General features: G+C 35.2%; 3 protein-coding genes and 2 long non-coding RNA genes across 13 annotated transcripts; 1 reads left to right on the top strand and 4 right to left on the bottom strand.

The window, feature by feature from the left end:
* On the bottom strand, positions 1-27,377 carry LOC136241865 (26S proteasome non-ATPase regulatory subunit 1-like). 8 transcript variants are annotated; one of them, XM_066033251.1, is made up of 9 exons: positions 27,337-27,377; positions 26,291-26,372; positions 22,904-22,968; positions 22,295-22,837; positions 22,150-22,241; positions 1,599-1,772; positions 1,499-1,549; positions 335-410; positions 1-123 (listed from the first exon to the last, which is right to left on the bottom strand). In XM_066033251.1, the coding sequence occupies exons 5-9, from the start codon at positions 22,153-22,155 to the stop codon at positions 47-49; spliced, it is 384 nt and encodes a 127-aa protein (XP_065889323.1). In that variant the 5' UTR covers positions 22,156-22,241; positions 22,295-22,837; positions 22,904-22,968; positions 26,291-26,372; positions 27,337-27,377; the 3' UTR covers positions 1-46. The 8 variants fall into 8 exon arrangements, with proteins under 8 accessions (XP_065889323.1, XP_065889320.1, XP_065889319.1 ...); XM_066033248.1 differs by lacking the exon at positions 27,337-27,377 and adding an exon at positions 25,622-25,699 and having other exon boundaries at positions 26,287-26,330; XM_066033247.1 differs by having other exon boundaries at positions 22,295-22,968.
* Positions 5,694-7,483, bottom strand: LOC136241864 (von Willebrand factor C and EGF domain-containing protein-like). The gene is made up of 8 exons (XM_066033243.1): positions 7,261-7,483; positions 6,957-7,054; positions 6,801-6,909; positions 6,672-6,695; positions 6,500-6,600; positions 6,351-6,456; positions 5,994-6,293; positions 5,694-5,941 (listed from the first exon to the last, which is right to left on the bottom strand). The coding sequence occupies exons 1-8, from the start codon at positions 7,469-7,471 to the stop codon at positions 5,802-5,804; spliced, it is 1,089 nt and encodes a 362-aa protein (XP_065889315.1). The 5' UTR covers positions 7,472-7,483; the 3' UTR covers positions 5,694-5,801.
* LOC136241867 (uncharacterized) lies at positions 9,435-10,803 on the bottom strand. 2 transcript variants are annotated; one of them, XR_010694435.1, is made up of 3 exons: positions 10,739-10,803; positions 9,801-9,876; positions 9,435-9,582 (listed from the first exon to the last, which is right to left on the bottom strand). It is a non-coding gene; the product is annotated as an uncharacterized lncRNA (long non-coding RNA). The 2 variants fall into 2 exon arrangements; XR_010694434.1 differs by lacking the exon at positions 10,739-10,803 and adding an exon at positions 10,205-10,429.
* On the top strand, positions 10,732-11,416 carry LOC136241868 (uncharacterized). Its single transcript, XR_010694436.1, has 2 exons — positions 10,732-11,080; positions 11,183-11,416. It is a non-coding gene; the product is annotated as an uncharacterized lncRNA (long non-coding RNA).
* LOC136241040 (von Willebrand factor C and EGF domain-containing protein-like) lies at positions 15,742-17,558 on the bottom strand. Its single transcript, XM_066032221.1, has 8 exons — positions 17,338-17,558; positions 17,033-17,130; positions 16,877-16,985; positions 16,724-16,747; positions 16,553-16,653; positions 16,390-16,495; positions 16,036-16,335; positions 15,742-15,984 (listed from the first exon to the last, which is right to left on the bottom strand). Exons 1-8 carry the CDS (start codon positions 17,546-17,548, stop codon positions 15,845-15,847), a joined length of 1,089 nt encoding a protein of 362 aa, XP_065888293.1. The 5' UTR covers positions 17,549-17,558; the 3' UTR covers positions 15,742-15,844.
* Positions 27,378-27,940: the final 563 nt, after the last annotated feature.

Below are 27,940 nucleotides of genomic sequence, written 5' to 3'. Positions count from 1 at the left end.
CCTAATGTGCTATATATGAATGTACAATAATCAGTCATGCAGTATGTCATTGATCATCATGCCACTCAAATGGCTCAGGAGGTTCTGGCTCCGGTTCCTCATCTTCTTTTCCAGGAATATTTGCTGAGTGAACAAAATCAACAAAGAGTAAAGACCTGTAATCAGCATGAAGACACCTTACAAATAGGACCCGACCTGCCAAAAGACAAAACTATGTTCCTAATGACAAGGTTCCCATGTTATTAGAAACAAGGTCACTATGATAAAATGGTATGTACCTTCACTGCACAAACACGCACGACAGTTCAATCTACATGTACATGCATATACTAACCCTGTAATGGCTCTATTAGTTCTTCAGGTTCATCCTTCTGAGAGTCTACTAGCATGAATATTCCACCAGTTGTTATCTGTAAAAGGCAAAAACAAACACACCAATACACTGGAATAACAAATGAAGGTGCTGTACTGTCTAAATGACACAATAAAACCTGTTGTCATATGATACCAATTAAGAGGAGTATATACACACATCAAGGTGACACATACATATGGTGCATCATCAAGTTAAACAAACACGACTCTGCCTACTTCCTAGAAGTTTAACAGTAATTATCTAGATAAGGAAATATGTTCAAAAATGGAAGTCCATTCATTTGCACAATTGAATGTACAGAAGTAATGATATACTCTAACAGAGCAATCATTTAATTCTGGGGATATTTGGGGTACCACAAAACAACCTCTGGTGTGACAAATTTTAATGTAACTAAATCCACTTTCAATATAAGCTCAGTCTTCATGCAGTTTGGTGTATAGCTACAATGACAAATAATTATAATGCTTTGCAGTAGACCCACCAAAATAACCTACAATATGCAGGACAGTAAGATAATGTAGAGTTGAGTTTAACCTATGTTATGAACTTGTGATCAACAATACACAGCATTTACTGCTGTAGTTGTGAACTAACAACTGCTGCTAATTGTATGGAATTTCATGGTCACCCAGTAACCAAGTGCTAGTTTTGATCAGCAGTACAAATCATAAATCAAATTAATAAACCATATTTTAGGCTTCACCCTTGTTACGTATGTCCAAACAAACTTCATTTTGGTCAGACATGTAGACTATAGCGATTTGTGGGTTTTGGTGATTTAGAAATTTTAGTGTACGAAGATATTCATCACAATGATATTTCAAAATAGTTCAAGCACATCAATTTTGTTTATTTTGACACCTTGGAGAACCACAACAGTTGTGTGGTTACTTGAAGTGCTAGAAGAATGTAAGCAAACACTTGAAAAATAGACTATTTCTTGATTCAAGTGTGCATGTGTTTAAAATTAAGTTGCAAGAACCACACAAATCTTTGTATACAGATGGTGAATTATTGTGTCCAATTGTTTTAATGTAATGTCCGATTGATATATTAGTCTCTGCTACTATTCCTCCCACATATCCCATCATCAAATCGATAATACAAACAATAACTTACTGGCTTTGGTGGTCTATATCTGGCATCAGGTGGAAGTGATACAACCTTCAACTACACAATTTAGCGTAATGTGATCATTGAAAAAAGTTAACACATATACTTGTGCTGGTAGCGCTCTAGCTGGATTCTCCAACATTTCAAACAATGGCTCTTCTTTCTTTTCCTTTTCTTTGTCAGCATCTTCAGTTGTAGACATATCTGCAGCAGGTTTATCTCCTACACTCTTAGCGTCAGTTTTCTCCGCAGATTCATCCGTCTTTTTCTCACTATCAACCTACATAAACAGTGGCAGGCAGGATTAAGAGTGGAGCACAAATTCTAGAGTGAAATTAAACAAATAATGCATACCTCCATAGCTTTAACAGATGCTTCTCCAGATTCTTCTTCTTTCTTTTTAGATTTTGCTTGTTCCTTAACCGTTACCAATAGTATTGCTGTAGATACTTGTTAATATAATTAAATATTGCATATAATTAAGATGTCATATAGACTAGTGCTGAAACGAATAGCAATTTTTATTATTCGAATAGTTGTGAACAAATCAACCAAATATTCGATTATTCTTTAAGCTTATGCTATATTGAATAAGTGCTGAAATCTTTTGTTAAGGAGCAAGGTAAACCCTAAGGGCTACCTCTGTCTTTTCTAAAATAGAATTTTTACAGCATAGATACATCACTTCATTCACAATCTTAAGTTTCAAGCTGGTTTTTCTATCTGAATACAGTGTACAAAGCGCCAACAATTTTTCGAATAGTGTCATACCGACCGAATAGTCAAATAACTGAATAATCATTTCAGCACTAATATAGACACTATCTAGTTACCTCTCCCTTTTCTTTCTCTTTTGCTTCCTTCAGTGGAGATGGGTAGCATACTGTGATGGCTTAATTGGCATGTGAATAAAATTGCATTTTTGGCATCTGAAAGAAAAATTAAAAGATTCTACACTCTTTATTTCATTGATGGCATAAATGGTTCATCAGTGATCTTTACTGACTTCCTATCCACACAATTCACATACACAACAATACAGTGGAACTGCTGCAAAGTAGAGAGTCTTTTATTCAAACACCAAATGAGTGTTTAATTAGAATATTTTGTCAACTTATGACAATTTTGTTCCTCTTGCCTCTTGACAAGTTCTCCAGTCTTGTCTACTTTCAGCATGTCCAGTATAGCTTACACAGTCTCAAGAATTGTTTACTCTGAAAAGTATTGAGACAATTAGGCGGGCCGGCTTGTCTCTGTGTATGTATATCAGGTGTCCACAAAGTAAGTTCCTAGTACTGAGTACACAACTAATGCTGTTCTTAGTGTATTCATTGTCCCTCCTTGTTATGGAAGATTACATCACCTTACATAAGCCTGAAATAAATAAACCCACATTCAATTTGTTTATGACCAATCCTTAAGTGGGCTTATAACTCCCACCATTTTGTGTGCATAGTAGCATCGTGAATATCTGGCTAAATTAAATACTTGGAAATTTCTTTATGCCAAGAGTACAGTGTTTATTAAGCACTCTTATATACAGATCAAAATTAATGCCTTATAATGTGGAGGTAATGTATTAGTCCTACAGGATTAGATTTCATTGTAGTATATACATTTGTACTTAACTATGTGTAATTAACATATGGAAACTTGACAAATTCAATCAAAGAGTACTGTTTAACACATTTGATGATCAGTGCAAGAACTACACATACAGCTATGTGAATTACATACAAATCATTGTATGGAACTCAACTATGAAGTCTGGAACAGTCAAGGATAAATTTGCTGTTGTATATATGTAATTAGAAAAGGAGAAACCATTACTACAGGTGTTGCCTAGAGTACATGCACATAAGAGTGGTTTCTTAGAGTCACTGAAATATGGAAAATTTTATTTTTATTAGTGCTGATACTTGATAGTTATTCTTAAATACTTATATAGCTGCATGTTTGTAGTGACAATTTCATACTAAATCCACTTGATTATTTTGGTAGTAATTCTTTGGTATCAACTACCTGATATTCGATCTAATGGGGGAATTGCAAATTTACACCACCACTTCTATTGATCACTGTATTTAATGCTGTTTCATGATTGTATATGCAAAACTTTCAATGGAAGTAAGTTGTCTTTCTGACAATAATAAAAGTCTTAATATTGTTGATGCTCAACAAATAAATTTAGCTGTATTTATTTATGGTACAAAGTTTAGAGCAGTATTTATTTATGGTACAAAGTTGCAAGGGCTTACTGAAATTTTATCTGCATTACTGAATGTCCAATGTAGCTACTGCTGGTCAAGACTTACACATATATGGACAGATGTACAGTGAATTGTTTTTGACAATAGAAAGACTCGCAAAGTATTTAATTCCTGTATTTGGTATTTCACGTATGGTTTATGTACCAAGTGTTGTTGAGACAACTGGAGCATGTCTTTGGCTAATTACACACCAATGAAACTTGATATGAACCTAATGTTCATAATAAGTGAAGATGAATAAAGTAGTTTAACTTGCTGTAGTTTTCAAAGTGGTGCATAGTATTTAGAGAATTTGTTAGTGAATTTCTGTTTGTTAACGGGCTTGTTTTCACTTTCCAAATAACATGAATAGCTGAAATTTTCTGCACATGCAGGGGTGACCATGTACGTACGTACATACGTATATGCACAAAATGTATGAGAAAAAAGAAATGATGGCTGAGATTGTAGAAGGCTACAGGATATACTAAAGGTAGTGTTAACATTAATTATATGGTCAAAGTTTATCATCAGTCACCATTTCCTGAAGGAAGACCATCAACATCCTTTGAAGGAATCCATACAATTTGCCACACTGTAGACACTAATTTCTTGTAGAAATGGATCACTAAAGCCATGTCACATAGTTACCATGGGGATTGAGATGGGCTTAGTATGGGGTGACCCCTGATTGTAAGATAGACACACAACTGCAGGTTTAATGTGGATCTTCACCAAAAGAATATATCAATGGCTGTCCATTTCAATAGCTATACTGTACTCTAGTATTTTACAACCAAGAAGCCATAACAAAAAAACTCTAATATAGCACATATCAGAATGTACAGGTAAAAACTGAGATAGATCCTTCATTGAAATACCGTATGGTTAACAACAACTCAGTATATATTTACATGTGTAGCTATTAGAAGCCAAACAATATAATAAAGTAAGAACACGATGCATGCAGTTACTACATTAGATTGGGGACCCTTTGTCAGATGTACACATTAATTAACAGTATCATATACCATCTGCCTTGTAAGATTTTAAAGTATCATTACATTTTATTGCACAACATTACAAAACTGTGTATAAGAAATCATCATTGTGGTAATCATAATTTAGATGAATAAATTTAAAATTAATGCATGCACATGTTCACAAAATAATGCACAATATCGTCATGATTTAATTGTGATAATTGAGTGCGACATACATACACCGTGCTACCAAGAGTTCGGGAATAGTGTAATGTAGTCCATGCTATACATACAATATAATGAACTCTTGATCAGATGCTGTAACAAATAAATTCATAGAAAGAGATCTGAGCAGGTGGAGTTAGTATAGACTTATGTGGAACCAGATCAGGTGGTTATCAAACCGCAATTAGGTGCTATATTACGAATTACCCCCACAACATACAATAGAAAGTTAGGGACTAGATTTTTTTTATAAAATCTACAGCATTGAATTAAGATATGTATGTATGTACTTTCTAAAGTCATACACTTTCTTGGGACAGGGTACACTGTGCTGTCTATATACATACATCAAGCACAGCAGTTACATATGGACACCAGGATACTATACAATCATTTCTTGGAAGAGTTTTCAGGTTTACTGTGTAATAGTTTATTCAGCTGTAGATTACATATGTTCATTAGTCTGTTGACTCTTGTAGTAATTAAACAGTACGTGATTTTCTCAAGTGGAATTGTATTTAAGTGGAACTAACCAAACTGTCGATGCATTAAAAGCAAAACACTTGTCAAATTACGGCTATTACTATGTCATGACAGTACAGCAGGCAGTGGTCGAATACATCCAATAATTCTCATGCATACATGACATTGTTACTAGCAAAACTGATTTGATGTGAGACACATCTTGTGTGCAACTCTCACGATTTACATCCTTGTAACTTGTATATCTAACTAGCTATTAGGTTTCAGTGTAGTTACAGAAATTTGTATTGCATGTAAATACTAATAAAAATACATAACTAAATAGACAAAGGTTTTTGTGCAAATACAGTACTAAGAAATGTTTCTCAGTTAACAATCATCACTTGAGTCATCTGAGTCACTTGGCTGTAGTAGCATTATCACTCTTAAAGAACAGAGATACTTACAGTAGTTCAGACTGTACTTCTCTTCTATTGTATTGAACCAATCAGATACAGTTTGTACCAATTCTAATTGTATATATGAATTAAATGGCATACAATAAAATTGACAATGATGTACCTTTGCTTGTGTCGCCAATGTATCTGAAACGTACACCAATGTACATTTCTGCAAATGTTTGACTTGTGTATGACTCATACTGTACCTCCACCGTATCATTTGACCACACGTACACATCCACATTGGCAATATGTATTGACTCAATGGCAATCTGGTCAATGTGTTCATCAATCGTCTCATATACTTTATAGGCATGGGTGACTACCAAACAAGGTTTAGTAGTTAACGTTGCTGGTTGCAAAACTGGTGGTGTGTATGTATCATTGCTAACATTGGTACCATCTGTTGTTTCAGTAAATGCTATAGTAAAAAAAAAGAAACAAAGAAATGATGCATAGGATTTTCACTATAGTTTACTTCTTTTGCATTTTGGACAACAGATGGTAGTTTCTTCTACTGGATCATCAGCTGTACATTCTCTTACTGGAGGACATGACAGCTTCTCACAAGCTATGCTACCATTCTATGCCGGGAAATTAAATGAAGTCTGAATACAAACTTTGTACCTTGCAGGTGCAGTTGGAACACTTCAGAACACCAAACTTAGGAAAGTAAGGATTCCACACATCACCATCTTGGTAGGTGATTCCATTTTGTTCACAAGTTGCTACAAAACGATACAAATATTTAAGCATGTTGATCAGAGACCCAGCTAAATGTTGATTTTGAAATCAGTACCTGATTTAGGGATGACATTGTTGTCTGTAAAGAAACACAAAGAGACTTTACTCTGTACATTAATAGTCAATTCCATGCAACGCATTATGTGTAATTATACAGTACACAGTGAGCAGCTTGTAGGCTTACCATCTGCACATCTTGGACAGCATTCCTCTTTCTCTACTAAAATCTGATCAAGGTTGCACTTTAGTTGAGGACAGGTTTGAAATATTCCACTGCAAACCAATTCTCCAAGCTAAAATTATACTGTAAAGGATAAACATTAATTTGGCAGTCTCTTACACAACAATGGCAGACTTCACATGGATCAGAACTATTGGAAGGAACCATCGACAATTCTTCATATGTTTCACCATCAACCAAACACCCAAGAGTAGTCTCTGTTGAAAGACAACAATAATTAGTGAACCTGCATGACAGAGGTTTGTCAAGTAATGTAATGGGGTAAGTGGTAGGTATTTCCTTGCCATAAATTGTTAAAACTGTTAATATTACTCAATGCTAGAGTGTACCGTGTCCCTTCAAGAAAATAAAATTTTATAACTTTGCATCATAAAGCAAGAGACTAGTCTTTTAATTTATTTACCTGTTGTATCACAGGTCCAGCAGCAGTCCCCTTCTTTAAGTATAGTCTTTGAACATCTCAACTTAGGGCATGGGACATTTCTGCACTTTGCCTGGATTTCTGCTGTATCATTTTCAAATGGAGTCAGGATATCTTCAACTGGTTGCAGGATAGGAAATGCATCAGTAAGCAACAGTTGAATGAAGAGAATAGCGCACAGTGAGGTCCACATTGTTACAGTTGATCAGTTCTGTTGCTATGAGGCTATTTTCAAGTTGTCCTACTTTTATACTGATAAAGTGACGTCACTTGTTTCTGTAATGCAATGAATAGTAAATGTATCCCACATCATAAAATTCAGTCAGATATTCATTACTGCTAGCTTCCCACGCACATGTACCCCACATTCTAGTAGTAGCTGAGAGTTTCATTCGTAAGTATTTTCATCATGTTGTCTTGCATACCTAAGATGTTGTTGCGTTTTGCTACATGCCTCCATCTAGTCGGGGTACAGTGCATGTATGTGTTGCATAAATCACTATGTTTAATAGCTGGTTACCGTGCTACCCAGAAATCTTAGCATAAAACGAAACTGTTCAAGTGATGACAGCTACTATATACTTGTGTAATAACCTTTTGTGCAAACAGAAGCATCGTCTTATATCTTGCACCAAGGTATGAAAATAATTGTTATCCCTACAAAGTAAATGTGACTGATTTGGTGAAAAGGAGACACTCTTCCACACACAGTCATACGTATACCCTTTTTTGTATATTGAGTAATGGTACTGTAACAAAAAGTTTGAGCATAATTATGAGTATAATAGGCAAAATTTTGAGCACTGCAGCATAGCATAATAGGCAAAATTAAAAGCATAATAGGCTGGTGCCTATTAATATTATAAACCTTATCTATGTATAGGTGTACGGGATTAGACTGCTCAGCTACACAGCCATTAAAATACTATTGGTTGCATTGAGGCTACATACACATACACTTGCATATACTTTAGAAGGCAGTGAAAAGAATAGTGAAGTTGAAAACCTCAGCCAGCTCTGTTGTGGTTGACATTACATCAATATGACACCCTCTTTGAGTATTTATTTAATATTTTGTGTGAGCAGCTCAAAGAAAGCAATTATAGTGTAGCCTTTTCTGTAGCAATAGTATTATTTATATGTATGCATGGATATATACCATGATTGTCATGAAGTATTGATTCATAAGTGAATTGCAAATTAAAGCCACTTAAACAGCAGAAGTTTCTCATAATGCCAGCATTGCCATTTTCTTGCCTCACAGCAGATAGAGAGTACAACCGCAAAATCTGAGGAGTCCCTATATGGTAGTTTTCCCAAAGCTGCATATGGCTAGCAGTCTATATACCTATTGCAAATCTTCAAAGCAGTATTATAATATAGTTCAGGAATAAAATTGCTAGCTTAAGTTTGGTATGATGTCACAATTTAACATACAATCAAATTATAGCCTATTTACTAACCTTCAAACTATACAGTATAGCTTTAGTGGATTCAGTGTTCTTCAGCCACTAGAGATAAAGAATTTCTGGAATCTGAACTTATCACAGGTACAGGATTTATACTGTGAAATACAACCCTGAGGGTACAGGCAGTCTGTATACAGTGGCTTTGTTATACCTAATTATATATGGTATTGTTTGTTTTTACCATGTTTTTGTTACAATGGAATGCAAACAATTCATCTATAGATACTGTGATAGTTTTTCTTTTGTAAACCAACAGTTCCCGTCACATGATATGCAGTATAGCGTTGTGTTTGGAAGTTACAATAATAATTTATTTAATCACTTCCTTGCTCATTTCAAGGACACCCACACATCTGGTTACTAACAAAATAAACACATGACCAGTTTCTATTTGAGTGGTTGAGGCAATGTTTATGAAGTAGCAGGATAAATGATACTGTCATCATCACAAGACTGCTAAACATGACAATTAAGCCAAGCTTTATTTGAGAACATTTCTTATGAATAGCTACCCACACTTTACGTTTCTGATGATCTTTGTATTAGGTGTTTACATATGTAGCTCTTATAACAAAATCTGCAGCACCCCTTAAAAATACAACATGTCCATTTACTACTCACAATACACTTGCAGGTTCCAACACAATGACTTCCCAATTTGCATGCACAAGATTCTTTTCATAACATTGATATTATAATTATTACATTCATTCCTAATGTATTATATATGAATGTACAATAATCAGTCATGCAGTATGTCATTGATCATCGTGCCACTCAAATGGCTCAGGAGGTTCTGGCTCCGGCTCCTCATCTTCTTTTCCAGGAATATTTGCTGAGTGAGGGAACAAAATCAACAAAGAGTAAAGACCTGTAATCAACATGAAGAAACCTTACAAATAGGGCCCGACCTGCCAAAAGACAAAACTACGTTCCTAATGACAAGGTTGCCATGTTATTAGAAACAAGGTCACTATAATAAAATTGTACGTAACTACCTTCACTGCACAAACACGCACGACAGTTCAATCTACATGTACGATGCATATAAACCCTGTAATGGCTCTATTAGTTCTTCAGGTTGATCCTTCTGAGAGTCTACTAGCATGAATATTCCACCAGTTGTTATCTGTAAAAGGCAAAAACAAACACATCAATACATATAGGGTTGGCAATGAAAAAATCGACCCCCTTTGTATTAACTTGCTACGTAGGGGATGGAGCCTACCAATGGTCCGATATAGCCTTGTTGTAGATTTTGACGGATTTCGGCTCATAGCTACTCATAAAAATGGGCAGGAACATCTAGAATGTTGTCCAGTACTTTTTGGGGTTATTGGGTGACATGCTATACAAAATACACTTCACTTAAAACTTGTGATTCGCTGTAGTCTTCAATTTTCGCTAAAACGGCGCTTGAAGGGTCTGTAATGAAAAATCGACCCACTGAAACTCACGTAACGAAGTCCAAGATTGTTTTACTAACTCCCAGACACCTTTTTTGGCCTTACTAAGTGGAGCTTTACAATATTTACTTGCCAACGCAAGCTGATGCTCTCGCTCACGATATATGGTTTACAAGCTCGCAGCCTCTGTATCCCAGAGACTACGCATCCGTTTTGGATAGTATGATGACCACCACGTAATGTACCATTCATGGAAACATTGAAGCGCGTTAAACAGCATCGCTGGTGCCCCTTTTTATTAAAAAACTTGAAAAATCGCGAAATTTTAAAATGCGCGCTACAGAGGCGTAGCCAAGGGGGGGGGGGCATTTGCCCCCCATCACCGTAGTGGGTTGTTTTTTTAAACCTCCGTCACAAGCTTACCAATATTAAACTGACACGCAAATGACTATAAATTATGTGCGCTACTACGCGGTACCACCAGGGGTTGCTAGTGAACGCGCACGCAAAACATTTAACTCGCTCGTGAATCCACCGAACGAAAATATTAGAGAGACACATCTATATTTAGCCTAGATTACTCACGTGATAGAGCATTTCGAATCTAAAGAGTGACCTGCTCAAAGGACCTTGCCGCGGCAGAAGTCACCACTCAGAAGTGATAAAGGAGACCAGATGACGCTAAGAACCTACTGCCTATGAGGTCATAAAGTGTTAAATGTAGTCTACCAAGTTTATTTTTTCGAGTCGATCACAGCAGATCTTTGTACGGCAGTGCTGCCAGTGTAGTCGGCCTATTCCAAGAGGGCAGTTCTTCAGAACCCCCTGGCTACGGGCCTGGATCAGTCACAAGCTTACCAGTTCTGCTAGCAAGAAAGACCGGTGGGATTTCATGCAATACGTGGCATTTGAATTTCGCCGAGTGAAGTGAGTGAACATGTCATCCTTTCAGCAGTGTGCTAGGACTGCAACACAAGCTGTGGTTAACGTAAAGTAACTTGTATTAGCACTAAAATATTAACAATATAGCTCTACCCAACTGAGGGTGAATTTGTTGGAGTACAGTTGTGGCACGTGCGATGATGCTCGACGTATGAATCATTGATAAAAGATAAGCAATCAATACTGAAGCAGTTACGTAGCTAGTTGTGTGAGCTGTAATAATACAACACCGTATGTTGGCTAGCCCACCATTGGGTCATTAGCCCTTTTTGCAATCATGAATTATTTTAATGGGGGCATGCCTGCCCCTCCATTACCTGGCGCGCTACAAACACAGCAAGGGGAATCACCGTATTATTACCCTACGGTTTCGATGTAGACTTGGGTAGGATTGATCACCCAGAGTTGGAGGAGAAACTATAGAGGTTGGTTTTTTCGTTGCCACCTACAATAGGTACTGTACTGTCTAAATGACACAATAAAACCTGTTGTCATATGATACCAATTAAGAGGAGTATATACTCACATCAAGGTGACACATACATATGGTGCATCATCAAGTTAAACAAACACAACTCTGCCTACTTCCTAGAAGTTTAACAGCAATTATCCAGATAAGGAAATAGCTATGTTCAAAAATGGGAGTCCATTCATTTGCACAATTGAATGTACAGAGGTAACGATATACTCTAACAGAGCAATCATTTTATTCTGTGGATATTTGGGGTACCACAAAACAACCTCTGGTGTGACAAATTTTAATGTAACTAAATCCACTTTCAATATAAGCTCAGTCTTCATGCAGTTTGGTGTATAACTACAATGACAAATAATTATAATGCTTTGCAGTAGACCCACCAAATTACCTACAATATGCTGGACAGTAAGATAAATAGAGTTGAGTTTAACCTGTTATGAAATTATGATCAACAATACACAGCATGTACTGCTGTAGTTGTGAACTAACAACTGCTGATAATTGTATGGAATTTCATGGTCACCCAGTAACCAAGTGCTAGTTTTGATCAGCAGTACAAATCATAAATCAAATTAATAAACCATATTTTAGGCTTCATCCTTGTTACGTATGTCCAAACAAACTTCATTTTGGTCAGACATGTAGACTATGGAGATTTGTGGGTTTTTGGTGATTTAGAAATTTTAGTGCACAAAGATATTCATCACAATGATGTTTCAAGCACATCAATTTTGTTTATTTTGGCACCTTGGAGAACCACAACAGTTGTGTGGTTACTTGAAATGCTAGAAGAATGTAAGCAAACACTTGAAAAATAGTCTATTTCTTGATTTAAGTGTGCATGTGTTTAAAATTAAGTTGCAAGAACCACACAAATCTTTGTATACAGATGGTGAATTATTGTGTCCGATTGTTTTAATGTAATGTCCAATTGATATATTAGTTTATATCCCTCTTTACTGACTTCCTATCCACACAATTCACACACAAAACAATCCAGTGGAACTCCTGCAAAGTAGAGAGTCTTTTATTCAAACACCAAATGAGTGTTTAATTAGAATATTTTGTCAACTTATAACAATTTTGTTCCTCTTGCCTCTTGACAAGGTTCTCCAGTCCTGTCTACTTTCAGCATGTCCAGTATAGCTAACACAATCTCAAGTATTGTTTACTGTGAAAAGTATTGAGACAATTAGGCGGGCTTGTCTCTGTGTATATATATCAGGCGTCCACAAAGTAAGTTCCTCTTTAGTCATGTACTGAGTACACAACTAATGCTGTTCTTAGTGTATTCATTATCCCTCCTTGTTATGGAAGATTACATCACCTTACATAAGCCTGAAATGAATAAACCCACATACAATCTGTTTATGACCAATCCTTAAGTGGGCTCATAACTCCCACCATTTTGTGTGCATAGTAGCATCGTGAATATCTGGCTAAATTAAATACTTGGAAATTTCTTTATGCCAAGAGTACAGTGTTTATTAAGCACTCTGATAAACAGATCAAAATTAATGCCTTATAATGTGGAGGTAATGTATTAGTCCTACAGAATTAGATTTCATTGTAGTATATACATTTGTACTTAACTATGTGTAATTAACATATGGAAACTTGACAAATTCAATCAAAGAGTACTGTTTAACACATTTGATGATCAGTGCAAGAACTACGCATACAGCTATGTGAATTACATACAAATCATTGTATGGAACTCAACTATGAAGTCTGGAACAGTCAAGGATAAATTTCCTGTTGTATGTACGTAATTAGAAAAGGAGAAACCATTACTACTGGTGTTGCCTATAGTACAGCATATGTGCACATAAGAGTGGTTTCTTAGAGTCACTGAAATATGAAAAATTTTATCTCCTTGAGTGCTGATACTTGATAGTTATTCTTAATATATAGCTGCATGTTTGTAATTTCATACTAAATCCACTTGATCATTTTGGTGGTAATTCTTTGGTATCAACTAGCTATATACTTGATGTTTGGTCTAATGGGGGCATTGAAAATTTACACCACCACTTCCATGCATTGATCACTATATTTGATACTGTTTCATGATTGTACATGCAGAACTTTCAATGAAAGCAAGCTGTCTTTCTGGCAATAATAAATGCTCAAATAACTAAATTTAGCAGTATTTATTTATAGTACAAAGTTTAGAGTTTTGGCACCCTACACAGTGAATATTGCCTGGAATGCATCCAGTTGCAAGGGCATACTGAAATTTATCTGCTTTACTGAATGTCCAGTGTAGCTACTGCTGGACAAGACTTACACATATAGCTACAGTATATGGACAGATGTATACAGTGAATTGTTTTGACAATAGAAAGACTCGTAAAGTATTTAATCCCTGTATTAGGTATTTCACATATAGTTTATGTACCAAGTGTTGTTGAGACAACTGGAGCATGTGTTTGGCTATAACTACATCAATGAAACTTGATACATATGTACCTAATGTTTATAATAAGTGAAGATGAATAAAGTAGTTTAGCTTCTTGTTGTTTTCAAAGTCAGCGGTATGTAGTATTTAGAGAATTTGTTATTGAATTTCTACTTGTTAACGCACTTGTTTTACTTTCCAAATAACATGAATGGCGGACATTTTCTGCACATTCAGGAGTAACCATGTACATACATGTATGCACAAAATGTATGAGAAAAAAGAAAGGATGGCTGAGACTGTGGAAGGCTACAGAATATACTAAAGGTAGTGTGTTAACATTAATAATATGGTCAAAGTTTATCATCAGTCGCCATTTCCTGAAGGAAGGCTATCAAATATGTTGCATCCTTTAAAGGAATCCATACACTTTGCCACACTGTACACTAATTTCTTGTAGAAATGGATCACTAAAGCCATGTCACATAGTTACCATGGGAATTGAGATGGGCTTATTGTTATTGGTATTGAGGTGACCCCTGATTGTAAGATAGACACACAACTGCAGGTTCAATATGGATCTTCATCAAGAGAATAGCAATTGCTGTCCATTTCAATAGCTATACTGCACTTTAGTATTTTACAACCTAGAAGCCATAACAAAAAAGCTCTAATATGGCCTATAAGTTTACGTACACATCAGAATGTTCAACATGTACAAGCAAAAACTGAGATAGAGCCTTCACTGAAATACCGCATGGCTAACAACAACTCAGTATATATTTACATGATTGTGTAGCTATTAGAAGCCAAACAATATAATAAAGTAAGAACATAATGCATGTAGTTACTACATTAGATTGGGGACCCTTTGTCTGATGTATACATTAATTAACAGTATCATATACCATTGCCTTGTAAGATTTTAAAGTATCATTACATCTTATTGCACAACATTAGAAAACTGTGTATAAGAAATCATCATTGTGGTAATCATAATTTAGATGAATAAATTTAAAATTAATACAAGCACATGTTCACAAAATAATGCACAATATAGTCATGATGTAATTGTGATAATTGAGTGCAACATACATACACCATGCTACCAAAAGTTCAGGAATAGTGTAATGTAGTCCATGCTAGCTACCTACGTACAATTATTATGAACTCTTGATCAGATGCTGTAACAAATAAGTTCAGAGAAAGAGATCTGAGCAGGTGGAATCATGTGGAACCAGATCAGGTGGTTATCAAACCTCAATTAGCTGCTATATTAAGAAAGGATTACTAATTACCTCCACAACATACAATACAAAGTTACGGACTAGATTGTTTCATAAAAGCTACAGCATTGAAATAAGATATATATGTATTTTAAAGTCATACTTTCTTGGGACAGGGTACACTGTGCTGTCTATATCTATACATCAAGCATGCACCAGGATACTATACAATCATTTCTTGGAAGAGTTTTCAGGTTTACTGTAATAGTTTATTTTATATAATTGGTCAGCTTTTAGATTACTGTATGTTCATTTAGTCTGTTAACTTAATAAACAGTACGTGATTTTCTCAATTGGCATTGTATTTAAGTGGAACTAACCAAACGCAGTATAGCAGGCAGTGGTCATATTTAAGTATGATTCTCATGCATAGCTACATGACATTGTTACTAACAAAAATGATTTGATGTGAGACATATCTTGTGTGCAACTCTCCCGATTTACATTCCTGTAACTTGTATATCTGACTATGTAGCTATTATGTTTCAGTGTAGTTAATGAAATTTGTATTGCATGTAAACACTAATATAAATGCATAAGGTTAATTCTTGTGTACAAATACAGTACTAAGGAATGTTTTTCAGTTAACAATCGTCACTTGAGTCATCTGAGTCACTTGGATGTAGTAGCATTATCACTCTTGAAGAACAAAGATACTTACAGTAGTTCAGACTGTACTTCTCTTCTATTGTGTTGAACCAATCACTAACAGTTTTTACCAATTCTAATTGTAAATACAAATTAAATGGTATTCAATAAAGTTACAATGATGTACCTTTGCTTGTGTCACCAATGTATCTGAAACGTACACCGACGTACGTTTCTGCAAATGTTTTACTTGTGTATGACTCATATTGTACCTCCACCGTATCGTTTGACCACACATACACATCCACGTTGGCAATATGTATTGACTCAATGGCAATCTGGTCAACATGTTCATCAATTGTCTCATATACTTTATAGGCATGGGTGACTACTGAGCAGGGTTTAGTAGTTAATGTTGCTGGCTGCAAAACTGGTGGTGTGTATGTATCATTGCTAACATTGGTATCATTTGTTGTTTCAGTAAATGCTACAGCAAAAAAAAAACAAAGAAATGATGCATAGGATTTTAACAATAGCTTACCTCTGGTGCATTTTGGGCAACAGATGGTAGTTTCTTCTACTGGATCATCAGCTGTGCATTTTCTTACTGGAGGACATGACAGCTTTTCACAAACTATGCTACCATTCTACATCCAGAAATTAAATGAAGTCTGAATATAGTTGATTGAATACAAACTTTGTACCTTGCAGGTGCAGTTTTGGCATTTTAGAACACCAAACTTGGGAAAATAAGGATTCCATACATCACCATCTTGGTAGGTGATCCCATTCTCTTCACAAGTTGCTACAAAACGATACAAATATTTAAGCATGCTGATCATAGACCAAGTAAATGTTGATTGGGAAATCAGTACCTGATTTAGGGATGACATTGTTGTCTGTAAAGAAACACAAAGAGACTTTACTCTGTACGTTATATATATATATATATATATAATTAATGGCCAATTCCATGCAACACATTATGTGTAATTATACAGTACACAGTGAGCAGCTTGTAGGCTTACCATCTGCACATCTTGGACAGCATTCCTCTTCCTTTACTAAAATCTGATCAAGGTTGCATTTTAGTTGAGGACAGGCTTGAAATATTCCACTGCAAGCTATTTCTCCAAGCTAAAATTATACTGTAAAGATTAAACATTAATTTGGCAGTCTCTTACACAACAATGGCAAACTTCACATGGATCAGAACTATTGGAAAGAACCATCGACAATTCTTCATATGCTTCACCATCAACCAAACATCCAAGAGTAGTCTCTGTTGATAGACACCAATAATATTATTAGTGAACATGCATGACAGAGGTAATGTAATGTGGTAAGTGGTAGGTATTTCTTTGTCATAAATTGTTACAACTGTGAATGTTAGTCAATAGAGTACGTGTACCGTGTCCCTTCAAGATAATAAAATTTTATAACTTTGCATCATAAAACAAGAGGCAAGCAAGCCTTTTAATTTATTTACCTGTTGTATCGCATGTCCAGCAGCAGTCCCCTTCTTTAAGAATAGTCTTTGAACATCTCAACTTTGAGCATGGGACATTTCTGCACTTTTCCTGGATTTCTGCTGTATCATTTTCAAATGGTGTCAGGATGTCTTCAACTGGTTGCAGGATAGGAAATGCAGCAGTAAGCGACAGTTGAATGAAGAGAATAGCACACAGTGAGGTCCACATTGTTACAGTTGATCAGTTCTGTTGCTATGAGGCTATTTTCAAGCTGTCCTATTTTTATACTGATAGAATGATGTCACTTGTTTCTGTAATGCAATGAATAGTAAATGTATCCCACATCATAACAATAGTTGTATATTCATTACTGCTAGCTTCCCACACACGTGTACCCTTGTACATCTTGAGAGTTTCAATCGTAAGTACGTATTTTCATCATGTTGTCTGTCATGCATACCTAAGATGATGTTGTGTTTTGCTGCATGCCTCTGTGTAGTTGGGGTAGTGTATGTGTTGCATAAATCACTACACATTTGTGCAAAAATTGTTTACATAGCTGGTCACCGTGCTACCCAGAAATCTTAGCGTAAAACAAAACCATTCAAGTGATGACAGCTACTATATACTTTGTGTAACAGCCTTTTGTGCAAACAGAAGCATTGTCTTATATCTTGCACCACTGTATAGAAGGCATGAAAATAATTATTATCCTTACAAAGCAAATGTGACTGATTTAGTGAAAGGGAGACACTCTTCCACACACAGTCATACACACCCTTTATTGTATATTGAGAAATGGTATTGAAATTTGTCTACAAGCTATAACATAATTATTATTAACTAGTGAGGTGTTTTTTAGGTTTGCATATTGAAACAAAGTCATGGTCTTAGAAATGAATGGATACAAGGTTGAGCCCTTTTTTTGCAAATTTAGTAATAAATTAAGTTTCTCATAATATTCATGCTAGCTTTTAAGATTGAATCCATCATGAACCCACCAATCGATCAATGAAGTAAAGAATCAGCCCAACATATACCAACTCAATGCATACATGACCACTGTAGCACATTCAGTGGCAACTTATTATTGAAATTATGTAGTGAGCTCCAGTAATTGTAGAAAGTCAACTACACTACTATATAGAAGTTAGGTACATCCAAAACACCCAAATTTTAGCCCATTTTATTAATAAACCTTATCAATGTATAGGTGTACGGGATTAGACTGCTCAGACATTAACATCAGCTACACAGTCATTGGTTGCATTGAGGCTACCTACACATACACTTGCGTATACTTTAGAAGGCAGTGAAAAGAATAGTGAAGTTGAAAACCACAGCCAGCTCTGTTGTGGTTGATATTGCATCATTATAACATCCTCTTTGACTGTTTATTTAATATTTTATGTGAGCAGCTCAAAGGAAGCAATTATAGTGTAGCATTTTCTGTAGCAATAGTATCATTATATATGTGCATGGATAATTACCATGATTGACATGAAGATATCAATTCAGAAGTGAATTGCAAAGCAACAATGTTGTTGTGTACCACTGTGTACTTGACTTATTGTGATCACATAACTGCACAAGTGTGCATGCCTATTGTTGACCACAGCATGGTGTACACTGTCTATAGTTGGATATGTCAGAGTTATACAGTACGAAGTACATTCAATAGTGAGGAAACAATACTCTGGTGTTTGCTAACTCTGATAATGTTAACTGACTACTTATAACAGCTACTGTACATGACTGACTTTGATATACATGTTTAGTACTGTGTAATATCAAGCACGACCAGCACCTCTTATTATCATGTTAGCTATGGATTTATAAAAAGTAAACAAACTAGTGTAAAAGTAATTTAAAAAATTAAAACATGGGAATAGAGATCACTGAAAAAAGTAAAGAAACAAGAGTCAAACAAGCCAGCATGTTAAACACACAGAGATCTCTATTTGGACTCAAATAAACATTTACATAGAAGCATTCTCAGTACTTATCTGCCCCTAATTTATGAAGAAACTACTGTTTTTTCCTTAGTTTCTACCGTATCTATTGAGTTCAAATAGAGATCTCTGTGTGTTTAACATGCTGGCTTGTTTGACTCTTGTTTTTCAGCGATCTCTATTTCCATGTTTAAATTTTTTAAATTACTCTTACACTAGTTGTAATATAGTTCAGGTATTATCCAACAACATAATAAAATTGCTAGCTAAAACTTTTAGATGTTACATATAACAAATTTAATATGCAATCAAATTATAGCCTATTTACTAACCTCCAAACTACACAGTATAGCTTTAGTGGATTCAGTGTTCTTCAGCCACTACAGATAACCTTTGCAGCTAAACAATTTCTGGAATCCAAACATATCACAGGTACAGGGTATTTATACTGTGAATATAACCCTGAGGGTACAAGCAGTCTATACACAGTGGTTTTGTTATACCTAATTATATACTGGTATGGTACTGTTTGCTTTTACCATGTTTTTGTTACAATGGTATGCAAACAATTCATGTATAGATATTGTGATAGTTTTTCTATTGTAAACCAACAGTTCCTGTCACATGATGTGCAGTAGTGTTGTGTTGGAAGTTACAATAATAATTTATTTAATCACTTCCTTGCTCATATTAAGAACACCCACACACATCTGGCTACTAACAAAATAAACACATGACCTTTTTCTATTTGAGTGGTTGAGGCAATGTTTATGAAGTAGTAAGATAAACGATACTGTCATCATTACAAGACTGCTAAACATAACAATTTAGCCAAGCTTTATTTGAGAACATATCTTATGAATAGCTACCCACACTTTATGTTTCTGATGACCCTTGTATTAGGTGATTTACATTCGTAAGGTAGTTTTTATTTGCAAGTCTGCAACAATCCTTAAAAATACAACCAGTTTAGCATGTCCATTCACTACTCACGATACAATTGCAGGTTCCAACACAATAATTTTCATGCACAACAAGATTCTTTCAAACTGCCGGTTTCTTCCATAAAATTGATATTATAATTATTACATTCATTCCTAATGTACTATATATGAATGTACAATAATCAGTCATGCAGTATGTCATTGATCGTCGTGCCACTCAAATGGCTCAGGAGGTTCTGGCTCCGGCTCCTCATCTTCTTTTCCAGGAATATTTGCTGAGTGAGGGAACAAAAGAAACAAAGAGTAAAGACCTGTAATCAGCATGAAGAAACCTTACAAATAGGACACGACCTGCAAAACTATGTTGCTAATGACAAGGTTCCCATAGAAACAAGGTCACTATAAAGAATGGTATGTATCTTCACTGCACAAATACACTGACAGTTCAATCTACATGTACGTATCCTAACCCTGTAATAGCTCTATTAGTTCTTCAGGTTGACCCTTCTGAGAGTCTACTAGCATGAATATTCCACCAGTTGTTATCTGTAAAAGACAAAAACAAACAAACACATCAATACACACAAGAAGCTGCTGTACTGTCTAAATGACACAATAAAACCTGTTGTTATATTATACCAATTAAGAGTAGTATATACACACATCAAGGTGACACATACAGATGGTGGGGCGCATCATCAAGTTAAACAAACACAACTCTGCCTACTTCCTAGACGTTTAACAGCAGTTATCCAGATAAGGAAACATGTTCAAAAATGAAAGTCCATTCATTAGCACAATTGAATGTACAGAGGTAATGATATACTCTAACAAAGCAATCATTATATTCTGGGATATTTTGGGTACCACAAAACAACCTCTGGTGTGACAAATTTTGATGTAACTAAATCCACTTTCAATATAAGCTCAGTCTTCATGCAGTTTGGTGTATAACTACAATGACAAATAATTATAATGCTTTGCAGTAGACCCACTAAAATTACCTACAATATGCAGGACAGTAAGATAATGTATAGAGTTGAGTTTAACCTGTTATGAACTTGTGATCAACAATACACAACATGTACAGTAGTTGTGAACTAACAACTGCTCCTAATTGTATGGAATTTCATGGTCACCCAGTAACCAAGTACTAGTTTTGATCAGCAGTACAAATTATAAATCAAATTAATAAACCATATTTTAGGCTTCATCCTTGTTATGTCCAAACAAACTTCATTATGGTCAGGCATGTAGACTATAGAAATTTGTGGGTTTTTGTGATTTAGAAATTTTAGCACATGAAGATATTCACAATGATGTTTTAAAATAGTTCCAAGCACATCAATTTTACTTATTTTGAGGAGAACCACAACAGTTGTGTGGCTACTTGAAGTGCTAGAAGAGTGTACACAAACACTTGAAAAATAGACTATTTCTTGATTCAAGTGTGCATGTGCTTAAAATTAAGTTGCAAGAACCAAAAAAATCTTTGTATACAGATGGTGAATCATTGTGTCTGATTGTTTTAATGTAATGTCCGATTGATATATTAGTCTCTGCTACTATTCCTCCCACACATCCCATCAACAAATTGGTAATACAAACAATAACTTACCGGCTTTAGTGGTCTATATATATGATTTAGTGTAATGTGTGATCATTGAAAAAAGTTAACACGTACTTGTGCTGGTAGTGCTCTAGCTGGATTCTCCAACATCTCAAACAATGGCTCTTCTTTCTTTTCCTTTTCTTTGTCAGCATCTTCAGTTATAGACTTAACTGCAGCAGGTTTATCTTCTGCAGTCTTAGTGTCAGTTTTCTCTGCAGATTCATCCGTCTTTTTCTCACTATCAACCTACGTAAACAGTGGCAGGCAGGATTAAGAGTGGAGCACAAATTCTGGGAGTGAAATTAAACAAATAATGCATACCTCCATAGCTTCAACAGATGCTGCTCCAGATTCTTCTTCTTTCTTGATTTTGCTTGTGGCTTAGCCATTACCGATAGTATTGCTGTAGATACCTGTTATATTGCATACAATTAAGCAGCTATATGTATAGACATTATCAAGTTACCTTTCCCTTCTCTTTCTCTTTTGCTTCCTTCAGTGAAGATGGGTAGCATAGTGTGATGGCTTGGCATTTGATTTAAATTGCATTTTTGGCATCTGAAAGAAAAATTAAAAGATTCTACACTCTTTATTGCATTGATGGCATAAATGGTTCATCAGTGATCTTTACTGACTTCCTATCCACACAATTCACACACACAACAATACAGTGGAACTCCTGCAAAGTAGAGAGTCATTTATTCAAACACCAAATGAGTGTTTAATTAGACTATTTTGTCAACTTATGACAATTTTGGTTCCCTTGCCTCTTGACAAGTTCTCCAGTCCTGTCTACTTTCAGTATGTCCAGTATAGCTTACACAATCTCAAGTATTGTTTACTGTGAAAAGCATTGAGACAATTAGGCAGGCTTGTCTCTGTGTATGGATATCAGGCGTCCACAAAGTAAGTTCCTCTTTAGTCATGTACTAAGTACACAACTAATGCTGTTCTTGGTGTATTCATTGTCCCTCCTTTGTTATGGAAGATTACATCACCTTACATAAGACTGAAATGAATAAACCCACATACAATCTGTTTATGACCAATCCTTAAGTGGGCTTATAACTCCTACCATTTTGTGTCTGTAGTAGCATCGTGAATATCTGCTTAATTAAATACTTGGAAATTTCTTTAGTCCTACAGAATTAGATTTCATTGTAGTATATACATTTGTACCTAACTATGTGTAATTAACATATGGAAACCTGACAAATTCAATCAAAGAGTACTGTTTAACACATTTGATGATGAGTACAAGAACTACATAATATAGCTGTGTGAATTACATACAAATCATCATATGGAACTCAACTATGAAGTCTGGTACAGTCAAAGATAAATTTGCTGTTGTATATATGTAATTAGAAATGGAGAAACCATTACTACTGGACAGGTGTTGCTTATAGTACAGCGTACGAGCACATAAGAGTGGTTTCTTAGAGTCACTGAAATATGAAATATTTTATCTCCTTGAGTGCTGATACTTGATGGTTATTCTTAAATACTTGTATAGTTGTGTGTTTGTAGTGACAATTTCATACTAAATCCACTTGATTATTTTGGTGGTAATTCTATCAACTACCTGATGCTCAATCTAATGGGTGCATTGAAAGTTTATGCCACCACTTCCATTGATCACTATAATTTATTTGATACTGTTTCATGATTGTACATGCAGAACGTTCAATGGAAGCAAGCTGTCTTTCTGGCAATAATAAATGTTGTTGATGCTCAAAATTAACTTTAGCTAGCAGTATTTATTTACAGTACAAAGTTTAGAGTTTTGGAACCCTACACAGTGAATATTGCCTGGGATGCATTCAGTTGCAAGGGCATACTGAAATTTATCTGCATTACTGAATGTCCAGTGTAGCTACTGCTGGACAAGACTTACACACATATGGACAGATGTACAGTGAATTGTTTTGACAATAGGATGACTCATAAAGTATTTAATTCCTGTATTTGGTATTTCACGTATGGTTTATGTACCAAGTGTTGTTGAGAAAACTGAAGCATAACTTTGGCTAACAATACATCAATGAAACTTGATATGAACCTAATGTTTATAATAAGTAAAGATGAATAATGTAGTTCAGTTTGTTGTTGTTTTCAAAGTCAGTGGTGCATAGTATTTAGAGAATTGTTATTGAATTTCTGTTTGTTAACGTACAAGTTTTGCTTTCAAATAACATGAATGGCTGAAATTTTCTACACATGCAGGGGTAACCGTGTATGTATTGTCGTATATGTACAAAATGTATGAGAAAAAAGAAATGATGGCTGAGATTGTAGAAGGCTACAGGATATACTAAAGGTAGTGTGTTAACAATAATGATATGGTCAAAGTTTATCATCAGTCGCCATTTCCTGCATGAAAGAAGGCCATCAAATACGTATGTTGCATCCTTTAAAGGAATCCATACATTTTGCCACACTATACACTAATTTTTGATCACTAAAGCCATGTCACATAGTTACCATGGGGATTGAGATGGGCTTCTTCTTGTTGGTATCGGGGTGACCCCTGATTGTACGTAAGATAGACACACAACTACAGGTTCAATGTAGATCTCTTCATCAAGAGAATAGTAATGGCTATCCATTTCAATAGCTATACTGTACTTTAGTATTTTACAACCAAGAAGCCATAATAAAAAAGCTCTAATATGGCTTATAAGTACTTATACGTACACATCAGAATGTCCAACATGTACAAGCAAAAACTGAGATAGAGCCTTCACTGAAATACTGTATGGCTAACAACAACTCAGTATATATTTACATGTGTAGCTATTAGAAGCCAAACAATATAATACAGTAAGGTCAAAATGTTACTACATTAGATTGGGGACTCTTTGTTAGATTGTACACTTTAATTAACAGTATCATATACCATTGCCTTGTAAGATTTTAAAGTATCATTACATTTTATTGCATAACATTACAAAACTGTGTATAAGAAATCATCATTGTGGTGGTAATCATCCATTGAAATAATGTAGATTAATAAATTTTAAATTAATGCTTGCACATGTTCACAAAATAATGCACAATATCATCATGATTTAATTGTGATAATTGAGTGCGACATACATACGCGATGCTACCAAGAGTTCGGGAATAGTGTAATGTAGTCCATGCTATACATACAATATAATGAACTCTTGATCAGATGCTGTAACAAATAAGTTCATAGAAAGAGGTCTGAGCAGGTGGAATTAGTATAGACTTATGTGGAACCAGATCAGGTGGTTATCAAACCTCAATTAGCTGCTATATTAAGATAGGATTACTAATTACCCCCACAACATACAATGCAAAGTTAGGGACTAGATTTCTACAGCATTGAATTAAGATATGTATGTATTTACTTTCTAAAATCATACACTTTCTTGGGACAGGGTACACTGTGCTGTCTATATACATACATCAAGCACAGCAGTTACATACGGACGCCAGGATAGCTACTATACAATCATTTCTTGGAAGAGTTTTCAGGTTTACTGTGTGATAGTTTATTCAGCTGCAAAGCCACTTAGACAGCAGCAGTTTCTCATAATGCCAGCATTGCCATTTTCTTGCCTCTCAGCAGATAGAGCACAACCACAAAATCTGAGGAATTCCCTATGGCAGTTTCCCAAGGCTGCACATGGCCAGCAGTCTATATACTTATTGCAAATCTTCAAAGCAGTATTGTAATATAGTTCAGGAATAAAATAGCTATATAGCTAAAGCTTGGCATGATGTCACAATTAATATACAATCAAATTATAGCCTATTTACTAACCTTCAAACTACACAGTATAGCTTTAGTGGATTCAGTGTTCTTCAGCCACTACAGATAACCTTTGCAACTAGAGAATTTCTGGAATCCAAACATCACAGGTACAGGGTATTTATACTGTGAAATACAACCCTGAGGGTACAGGCGGTCTATATACAGTGGCTTTGTTATACCTAATTATATATGGTATTGTTTGCTTTTACCATGTTTTTGTTACAATGGTATGCAAACAATTCATCTATAGATACTGTGATAGTTTTTCTATTGTAAACCAACAGTTCCCGTCACATGATGTGCAGTAGTGTTGTGTTTGGAAGTTACAATAATAATTTGTTTAATCACTTCCTTGCTCATGTCAAGGACACCCACACATCTGGCTACTAACAAAATAAACACGTCATCTTTTTCTATTTGAGTGGTTGAGGCAATGTTTATGAAGTAACAGCACAAACAATACTTCCATCATATCAAAAATAGCCATTGGGATTGCGAATCTAATGAAAATATGGCAAATTTACTGATATTTACAAAATTCCGCATTTCAAATGACATGGCAGTATGCTCAAAACCCACTAAACTGAGGACTAGGAAATACAATTTGTGTTTATAAAGACTTATACTGGACTTATATAATCAAGAACCCAACTGTTACGAACAAAGTCACTCACGCACATGTTTTCCAAAGTGAACTCCCGTATATTTCATCTAAACAGTAAAAAGGCGGTTACTAGACCGGCCACTCTTGGTCCAATTCCTTTGAAATATCAAAGAATAATTCATATATACGGTATTTCTGACTGTTTATTTTAATTAAACTAATTAGTTTAGGGTGAATTCCCATGGTCTTGGCAACTGGTGAGTCCCACAATACATTTCCCGTACATTACGCATTGGGCGAAACGATGAACAAGTGGCAGAATTTGTGAAAAGGCGGTGATATGCAGCTAGAGCCATGAGAACAAGGTGGAGTGTTCCTTAGAGGTATGTGAGTAATAAACAGACCGTTTTTTGTGGGTACCACGTAATGTTGCTGGCATTTCGAAAGTACACGAAAATCACTGTTTTTATGCCATTTTGTGCATTTATTTGAGAACATTTTGTATTAATAGCTTATTTCTGATGACCCTTATATTAGGTGAATTACATACGAAAGGTAGCAAAAATCTGCAACAGCGCTTAAAAACAAGTTGATGTTGTGCTACCTCTAAAAATCCGGTGCCATGCAGCTATTTGGAATTAACCATAGATAGTATATGCTACTATGAATTAACCAACTAAATAAATGTATACTATTTTGCAATAGGGTAGTTTTGGTTGCACAATAATATTATTAGCTAATTCTCGTATTTTGTAATTCATGAAATTTTCGTAATTCGTTCAATTACGTTGCTATGCACTGCTAAGGAAGCGCTTGTTAAACAAACCGCTTTAACCAACATAATTATTACGCACTGAAGTACCTTCTAAACTGTTTTATAGTTTGACTATCGTATTTTTTCCCACAAATTCTCTCGACAAAGCCTCATAGCCAGTGCTCGAATTGAGGGTATACGGGGGTATACGAAGTATACCTTGATAACAATTTTTGTAAATTCGATTAGTAGCTATACCTTGATAGCCTGGCTAAGTATAAGGTAGCTACAGTGTAGCTATATAGTATCCCTCAGCAAAGAACATCCATGAAACATTAGTTACTACATAGTAATACGTATTCTTACGTGATTCTCGAACCAGTTAATCCCCCAAGGAAGCTAATCCCACAATCCTCAAAAATTCCTTTCGTGAAGTGTGCATTAATTAGAATTAAACAAGTGATAGTTAATTTTGTAACTACATTAGCCAGATTTATATGTAGAACGATATTATCTACCCCCTCTACTGTAGACTGCATGTATCTACCAAGGAAGTAATTGGTGATGAATCAGCTGATGAAAGGCAGCAAATTAAAGCAGTGAAGAAGAAGAGTCATATAATGATGGTAGTGTATATACACTGTACAGAGCAAGCTGTACCAACTAACAGTAACACATTTACCTAGTTGGAACCGGAAATGTGGCTGGATAAAAAAAAAATGTTCCCACCTTGGCTTATTTGTCTAAATCATAAATTGGGTTGTAAAGAGTTACTATCTTTAGGTATAGATGCTGCAAAGAGTATTCATTTTCTCGTGAATGGCAGTCAAAATTACCACCAATATCATTCTCAAAAAGTAAACTTGATGTTTCAAAATTTCCTTATAGGCTTTATTATAGTATTCATGCTTCTTGCATTGGATTTTCATAAACATTTATTCAAAATCGCTACCAAATTCAATCTCAAAAG

The sequence above is a fragment of the Dysidea avara genome, chromosome 12 (assembly GCF_963678975.1).
Source record: "Dysidea avara chromosome 12, odDysAvar1.4, whole genome shotgun sequence".
In the NCBI taxonomy this organism is placed as follows: Eukaryota; Metazoa; Porifera; class Demospongiae; order Dictyoceratida; family Dysideidae; genus Dysidea; species Dysidea avara.
Note: the sequence above shows the minus strand (reverse complement) of the source record. Positions and strands in the feature narration are given on the sequence as shown.